The sequence below is a fragment of the Penaeus japonicus genome, unplaced genomic scaffold (assembly GCF_977035675.1).
Source record: "Penaeus japonicus unplaced genomic scaffold, GWHDUDI00000001_assembly GWHDUDI00000012, whole genome shotgun sequence".
In the NCBI taxonomy this organism is placed as follows: domain Eukaryota; kingdom Metazoa; phylum Arthropoda; class Malacostraca; order Decapoda; family Penaeidae; genus Penaeus; species Penaeus japonicus.
In genome coordinates this window covers 37,132,260-37,140,803 of record NW_028234414.1, presented here as the reverse complement: position 1 = coordinate 37,140,803, position 8,544 = coordinate 37,132,260, and the positions used below count along the sequence as shown (strand labels likewise).

At 33.8% G+C, this 8,544-nt stretch overlaps 2 protein-coding genes across 2 annotated transcripts; both read right to left on the bottom strand.

The window, feature by feature from the left end:
- Positions 1-141: 141 nt before the first annotated feature.
- On the bottom strand, positions 142-1,215 carry LOC122256077 (pigment-dispersing hormone type 1-like). Its single transcript, XM_043020537.2, has 4 exons — positions 1,026-1,215; positions 794-890; positions 487-657; positions 142-266 (listed from the first exon to the last, which is right to left on the bottom strand). Exons 1-3 carry the CDS (start codon positions 1,127-1,129, stop codon positions 514-516), a joined length of 345 nt encoding a protein of 114 aa, XP_042876471.2. The 5' UTR covers positions 1,130-1,215; the 3' UTR covers positions 142-266; positions 487-513.
- Positions 1,216-6,771: 5,556 nt separating this feature from the next.
- On the bottom strand, positions 6,772-7,562 carry LOC122256083 (pigment-dispersing hormone type 1). Its single transcript, XM_086542233.1, has 3 exons — positions 7,346-7,562; positions 7,094-7,190; positions 6,772-6,931 (listed from the first exon to the last, which is right to left on the bottom strand). Exons 1-3 carry the CDS (start codon positions 7,447-7,449, stop codon positions 6,788-6,790), a joined length of 345 nt encoding a protein of 114 aa, XP_086398359.1. The 5' UTR covers positions 7,450-7,562; the 3' UTR covers positions 6,772-6,787.
- Between the last annotated feature and the right edge of the window lie 982 nt (positions 7,563-8,544).

The following is an 8,544-nucleotide window of genomic DNA, read 5'->3' as shown; positions in this document are numbered from 1 at the left end:
TATATATATATATATATATATATATATATATATATACATATATATATTTCTGTCTCTCCTTTTTAATCTATCATTTTATGGAAATAGGCTTACAAAATTGTTTGTGCGTATAGAGATGGATGTTCCAATTAAATAAGTAGATTCAAGTAATACATTTTATTCAATATCCCAGAAAACAAATATAAGGACTAATGCTGCAGCAGGAATTTTTACCAAAGAAAGGTAGGCGAAGGTGTAGTGGGAGACTAAACAAAGTCCGTGGTCCTCTGGGGGGAAGAGAACATGAGGATAGTGAATTAGTTTCATCGTAATGATGAAATCATTTTCCTTATCATTTTAAACATTATCATTATCATTCCTATTGCCATGACTATCATCATCATTATTGTTATAATTATCATTAGTGATTACCATTTTGTATCAAACTAATGATACAATGACTGGGCTTCTCAAATGTATGAAAATAACTCGTGTGTGAATTCTTACCGTCTAAAGACAATAGATCTACATGATTTATCTCCTTCCGGCGTCGGTCATGACCTTGGGGATCCCCAGGAGGGAGTTGATCAGCTCCGAGTTGCGCTTGTGAGGTCCCGCGACGAAGGCCGAGGGTCCCTGAGCCACACGCAGGATCTGCGCCGCCAACTCGGACACCACCTGTTGGCCACGTCACAAAATAACACATATCATGGCTTTCTTGATGTGGATTCATTGAAGTATAAATTGATTGAAACGATCATTTCTTTACAACGTCTAAGTAAAACAGTTACATCACTCCAAGTTAAGCACTTACCTCACGCTCGAAATACTTAAGGCTCGAATCGGCCACTGTTCCCTGAAGACTCAAAGCCATCACCACCAGGAGAACGACCACTGCGATACTGCGCATCCTAAAATAAATCTGGTTGATAAGAAAAGCTTAAATAAATCATCATGATAGAAATGCTAAAGAATGAGTCATGATCGGATTTTCCCCACATTATGACCTAAGGATTTTAGAGTATTTTGAAAACCCGAAGACCTACTTGCGTGTTATCAGTCTCGGTTTCGAAGCTGTAATGACAGCAGGTGCCTGTAGACCTCCTCTTATACTAGTCTCGACCTCCTCTAAGTTTGGCCTTCCGTCCATCCCTGCTTATGCCCGAGCTCCTCCTTTGTGCTCGGTGCCTCGAAACAGACACGTTTGCTCATTCAAAGACAAAGTTATTTTCTGAGTGAAGGAATTCTTTAGAAATGTTTGCATTCTTGTTCCGTTATTTGTTCCGTTTGTATGTTTTTTGACCGCATTCTTTCTTTTTTTGTTTTTTATTAAAACTGTATTACTGTGAATCGATGAGACACACTGAGTAAGCTCCGAGGTGGAAATATATATATATTTTTAATATTCACGGTTTTCGTCACGTCGCGAACTTTTCTAACAATGCTGTTGATTAATTATTTCCAAATCAACGAAAAACATATTGTTTAATGAGAGACTCTCTATTGAATGCAAGAGTATATGACCGCGTGACACCGTCAGAGCCATATTTATGTTATCATTATTTTTGCTCTAAAAATAAATCCGTGTGATTTTACATTCGAAACATTGTTCTTGTTCTTGTGTGTGTGTGTTTGTGTATGTGTATGTGTGTATATGTATATATATATATATATATATATATATATATATACATATATATATATATATATATATACATATATATATGTATATGCATATATATGTATATATATATATATATATATACATATATATATGCATATATATATATACATATGAATATATAAGAACATATATGTAAACATTATGTATATATATGTATATATATATATATATGAAACACAAAATCACAAACACAGTAACATGCACAATACTGATGTAATAAAGCACTGCCACAATATGAAAGGAAAAAACTTTTTAGTGAAAGTTCTTCACCAGGTGTAAGCTACACCTGATGAGGAACTTTCACTAAAAAGTTCGAAATGTCGCGAGGTTTTTCCTTTCATTTTTTGGCAATGTGTTATTATATATATATATATATATATATATATATATATATATATATATATATATATATATATATGTGTGTGTGTGTGTGTGTGTGTGTGTGTGTGTGTGTGTGTGTGTGTGTATTATATATATATAGAGAGAGAGAGTGTAAGCCACCTGCAACCACCAGTTGTAACCCACCACTGGGAGCGTTGTTGTAGCACTCGATCCCCTGGTTGTGATCCGTGTCATGGTCTTTATTATGGACTCTGTTAATACATAAGGCTCCGGCCGGGAGGTCAGAGCTGTCTGCTCTTCCTGTTCTCTTGTCTGTCTGTCTGACCTGATCAGACTGATCTGCCCTGGGTCCTTTCTGTGTCCTTTTTAAGTATGAATCCTGAGTCACTTTCTACGCCTCAGGCCTTCCGTTAGCAAATACAGCTGCTAGACAAGCTGGAGTTTCTAGGCGGAAACGAACAAAGAAAACAGGACACGTCAGGTCAAAACAGACTGCCAGCGACATTACATTGAATGAAGTAGGAATAATATAATCAGTGTCTTGGGTCACATGATGAACAATATCAGTGCCTTACAGAGAGAGAGAGAGAGAAATAAATAAATATGTATGCATATATATATATATATATTTTACCCATATATATATATATATATAAAGGTAAAATTTGTATATCTATATTGAATGCGTTACTGCATTCTACCATCTTTCTCATATATATATATATATATATATATATATATATATATATATATATATATATACATACATATATATATAATATTATATATATACTTATATATACGCACGGATTCCGGCTATATCAACAAATGTATGATGGTGCCAATAAAAAGTTCATTTGGTTATCCTTCCCAATAGCTTAAGGTAGTTTGGAAAAATATTATAGTGTTTGAACAAGAAGTCTGCGTGTATATGTGTATAAATATGTATATATATATATATATATATATATATATATATATATATATATATATATATATATATAATGTATATATATATGTGTGTATGTGTGTGTGTTTGTGTGTGTCTGTGTAAATATATATGTATATATATATACATATATATACATATATACATTCGTAAGGTAGCCTTAGAATGTTGGTAAGGATACATTATTTTCTCTTACCAGAGTCAATGAAAACTTGAGAGTTCTAGCAAGAGGTATGCCCACAAGGCAGCAAGACTCTCCTTTTGACACGTGTTCCAATTGTCTTCGCACGCCCTCAACTTTGCTCCCGGTGTATCCTAAAATTTTGTAATAGGGTATCACATACCGAATTTCGGATATAACATTAGTACATCTTCTAGTACAGTTGATATGAAATGATTACATAACTCTGCATACCTCATGCTAGGTGGCCTGAAAGGTTGTATCATATGGCACTCTGAAATGTAATGTTCAAGTGTTCGTTTATACTCTTCGTTGCATTCTGAACTGACCTGCCAATACATTCTGTATCCAAGTCTAATTCTTGCAATCATAATATCACATTGTCTTGTCCTTGTCTTGTATGAACCATAAGTGAATCTCTCCCATCAACAGTGAAAGGCGGCGAGGTATGTCCGCAGAGCTTAATACTCTCAGTGATGAAATGGCTCTTGTCACGTTTTACATGCAGAGGAGTATAGACCAAGCTATTCCAAAAAGTTTCACAATTCATACCTAGTACTGAAATCTGTGCTACTTTTGGTACCCAGCTCCCTCTTTTGTTGATTTTACACTCGCGAAATCATGAACTACAACATGAATCACATAAGCCTTTCTCTTGTGTTACTGCATATATTTTGATATCACTCGCCTTGTGGCTAGATCATACATAAAGATTGAAGGACAATTACTAAGCATCATATAAGATATCAGAGAGACTCGTTTCTCTTAAATCACCATGGACAGACTCAGGTAAAGGAATAGTTTTTCTTTCGTACTTACCGTTGTTAGTCCGAGTATTACACTATTGCATTCGGGAAAGCTACAAATCCTCTGCATTAGGCGGGGGATTAGACTCTATGCTTTAAAGGAAGTGGCTGACACGTAACAGTTTGTTAGAACCGTCTTTCAAGTAATCCAGGAGTATCCTACAAATAACTTTGTTTGTTTGTATGATTCTTTATCAGTCTATTTACTATTCTATATATATTAAGTTTGCATATCAGTCGTCTATTTCTTTCTTCCAACATCATACCTCTCTCTTTCTCTCTATACTTCCCTCTCTCTCTATCTCCCTCTCTCTCTTTCGCTCTCTCTCAATCTATTTTCTAAATAATAAGTATTATTATTGCTCTAGAAATAAATCCGTCTGATTTTACATTCGAAACATTGTTCTTGTTCTTGTTTGTGTTAGTTTGTGTGTGTGTGTGTGTTTGTGTATGTGTGTATATGTATGTGTGTGTATATATATATATATATATATATATATATATATATATATATATATATATATATATATATATATATACATATGCATACATATATACACATATATATATGCATATATATACATATGAATATATAAGAACATATATGTAAACATTATGTATATATATGTATATACATATATATATATATATATATGAATCACAAAAATACAAACACAGTAACGTGCACAATACAGATGTAATAAAGCACTGCCACAATATGAAAGGAAATACTCGCGACGTTACGAACATTTTAATGAAAGTTCCTCACCAGGTGTAAGCTACGCCTGATGAGGAACTTTTACTAAAAAGTTCGAAATGTCGCGAGGTTTTTCCTCTCATTTTTTGGCAGTGTGTTATTATATACATATATATATATGTGTGTGTGTGTGTGTGTATATATTATATATATATATAGAGAGAGAGAGTGTAAGCCACCTGCAACCACCAGTTGTAACCCACCACTGGGAGCGTTGTTGTAGCACTCGATGCCCTGGTTGTAATCCGTGTCATGGTCTTTATTATGGACTCTGTTAATACATAAGGCTCCGGCCGGGAGGTTAGAGCTGTCTGCTCTTCCTGTTCTCTTGTCTGTCTGTCTGACCTGATCAGACTGATCTGCCCTGAGTCCTTTCTGTGTCCTTTTTAAGTATGAATCCTGAGTCACTTTCTACGCCTCAGGCCTTCCGTTAGCAAATACAGCTGCTAGACAAGCTGGAGTTTCTAGGCGGAAACCAACAAAGAAAACAGGATACGACAGGTCAAAACAGACTGCCAGCGACATTACATTGAATGAAGTAGGAATAATATAATCAGTGTCTTAGGTCACATGATAAACAATATCAGTGCCTTACAGAGAGAGAGAGAGAGAAATAATTAAATATGCATATATATATATATATATATATATATATATGTTTTACCTATATGTATATATATATATATATAAAATTTATATATCTATATTAAATGCGTTACTGCATTCTATCATCGTTCTCATATATATATATATATATATATAATATATATATATATATATATATATGTATATATATATATATATATATACTTATATATATACTTATATATATATACTTATATATAATTTTATATATATATACTTATATATACGCACGGATTCCTGGTTATATCAACAAATGTATGATGGTGCCAATAAAAACAGTTTATTTGGTTATCCTTCTCAGTAGCCTAAGATAGTGTGGAAAAATCATAGCATTCAAACAAGAAGTCTGCGTGTATATATGTATAAATGTTGGTAAGGATACATTATTTTCTCTTACTAGAGTCAATGAAAACATGAGAGTTCTTGCAAGAGGTATGCACACAAGGCAGCAAGACTCTCCTTTTGACATGTGTTCCAACTGTCTTCGCACGCCCTCAACTTTGTTCCCGGTGTATCTTAAAATTTTGCAATAGGGTATCACATACCGAATTTCGGATATAGCATTAGTACATCTTCTAGTACAGTTGATGTTATGAAATAATTACATAACTCTGCATACCTCATGCTAAGTAGCCTGAAAGGTTGTATCATATGGCACTCTGAAATGTAATGTTCAAGTGTTCGTTTATACTCTTCGTTGCATTCTGAACTGACCTGCCAATTTCTTTTTCCTTCATCATACTTCTCTTTCCCTTTCTCTTTCTCTTTATCTCTCTCTCTTTCTCTATCTCTCTTTATCTCTATCTATATCCCCATCTTTCTCTCTTTATCTATCTCTATGTCTCCATCTTTCTCTCTCTCTCTCTCTCTCTCTGTCTCTCTCTCTCTCTCTCTCTCTCTCTCTATATATATATATATATATATATATATATATATATATATATATATATATATATATATATATATATATATATATATATATATATATATATATATCTGTCTCTCCTTTTTAATCTATCATTTTATGGAAATAGGCTTACAAAATTGTTTGTGCGTATAGAGATGGATGTTCCAATTAAATAAGTAGATTCAAGTAATACATTTTATTCAATATCCCAGAAAACAAATATAAGGACTAATGCTGCAGCAGGAATTTTTACCAAAGAAAGGTAGGCGAAGGTGTAGTGGGAGACTAAACAATGTCCGTGGTCCTCTGGGGGAAAGAGAACATGAGGAAAGTGAATTAGTTACATCGTAATGATGAAATTATTTTCCTTGTCATTTTAAACATTATCATTATTATTTCTATTGCCATGACCATCATCATCATTATTGTTATAATTATCATTAGTGATTACCATTTTGTATCAAACTAATGATACAATAACTGGACTTCTTAAATGTATGAAATTCTTACCTTCGAAAGACAATAAATCTACATGATTTATCTCCTTCCGGCGTCGTTCATGGTTTTTGGGATCGCCAGGAGGGAGTTGATCAGCTCCGAGTTGCGCTTGTGAGGTCCCGCGACGAAGGCCGAGGGTCCCTCAGCCACACGCAGGATCTGCGCCGCCAACTCGGACACCACCTGTTGGCCACGTCACAAAATTATACATATCATGGATTTCAAATGTCTTTTTCGCTTATCAGATTCTTGATGTGGATTCATTGAAGTGTACATTAGCTGAAATGATCATTTCTTTACACCGTCTATGTTAAGCAGTTACATCACTCCAAGTTAAGCACTTACCTCACGCTCGAAATACTTAAGGCTCGAATCGGCCACTGTTCCCTGAAGACTCAAAGCCATCACCACCAGGAGAACGACCACTGCGATACTGCGCATCCTAAAATAACTTAGAATTACCTTCAATCTGGTTGATAAGAAAAACTTAAAGAAAGGAAACCATTATGATCCAACTGCTAAGGAATGAGTCATTGGCAAATATCCCCACATTATGACCTAAGGATGTAAGAGTATTTTGAAAACCCGAAGACCTACTTGCGTGTTATCAGTCTCGGTTTCGAAGCTGTAATGACAGCAGGTGCCTGTAGACCTCCTCTTATACTAGTCTCGACCTCCTCTAAGTTTGGCCTTCCGTCCATCCCTGCTTATGCCCGAGCTCCTCCTTTGTGCTCGGTGCCTCGAAACAGACACGTTTGCTCATTCAAAGACAAAGTTATTTTCTGAGTGAAGGAATTCTTTAGAATGGTTTGTATTTTTTGTTCTGCTCATTGTTCTGTTTGTTTTTTGACCGTATTCTTTCAATTTTTTAATTAAAACTGTATTACTGTGAATCGATGAGACATACTGAGTAAGTCCCGAGGTGGAAATATATATATTTTTAATATTCACGGTTTTCGTCACGTCGCGAACTTTCCTAACAATGCTGTTGATTAATTATTTCGAAATCAACGTAAAACATATTGTTTAATGAGAGTCTCTATAATGAATACAAGAGTATATGGCTGCGTGTTACCGTCAGAGCCATTTTTATGTTATCATTATTACTGTTATTATTATTTCACATTCCCAACATTATTTTTGTTCTTCTAAAAAGGTTATAATTATCATCATCATATTATTGATATCACTGTTGTTGTTTTATCAATGCTACTGAGAGAAAGACGGAGGGAGATGGAGAGAAAGAAAACAGAGAGAAACGAGAAATAGAGAAGAGAGAGAAAAAAAAAAAAATATATATATATATATATATATATATATATATATATATATATATATATATATATATATATATATATATATATATATACAGTATATACATAAAAAAATATATACATATCTATATATATACTTATATATTTATGATATATATATACATATATATGTATATATGCATATATATATGTGTGCGTGTGTGTGTGTGTGTGTGTGTGTGTGTGCGTTTGTGTGTGTCTGTGTGAGTTCACAAAAAAAACTGGCGATCGATTATTCATAAAGTCTGGAAAAATCGTGATAAAAGATAGGCACAGTTCATATCATATCAACCATTAGTCATTTATGCAGCCACTGTTTCTACACGAGAAATGTGTTAGTGAAGAAGACGGTGCCCAAAGCACATAACTGTCAAATTATAGAGAAAGACAAAAAAGACCGTAAAAGAGTGTCTTTAAAATCATCTTTGATTATATTCATCTTGGATTTAGTAATAAGCAATTACACATGCTATTTACTGTTCT

Coding starts and splice junctions, on each gene's coding strand:
- LOC122256077 (XM_043020537.2), bottom strand. CDS start 1,129: ATGGACGGAAGGCCAAACTTAGAGGAGGTCGAGACTAGTATAAGAGGA. Junction 891..1,025: donor CCGAGACTGATAACACGCAA/GTAGGTCTTCGG, acceptor GATTTATTTTAG/GATGCGCAGTATCGCAGTGG. Junction 658..793: donor TTAAGTATTTCGAGCGTGAG/GTAAGTGCTTAA, acceptor CGTGGCCAACAG/GTGGTGTCCGAGTTGGCGGC.
- LOC122256083 (XM_086542233.1), bottom strand. CDS start 7,449: ATGGACGGAAGGCCAAACTTAGAGGAGGTCGAGACTAGTATAAGAGGA. Junction 7,191..7,345: donor CCGAGACTGATAACACGCAA/GTAGGTCTTCGG, acceptor AAGTTATTTTAG/GATGCGCAGTATCGCAGTGG. Junction 6,932..7,093: donor TTAAGTATTTCGAGCGTGAG/GTAAGTGCTTAA, acceptor CGTGGCCAACAG/GTGGTGTCCGAGTTGGCGGC.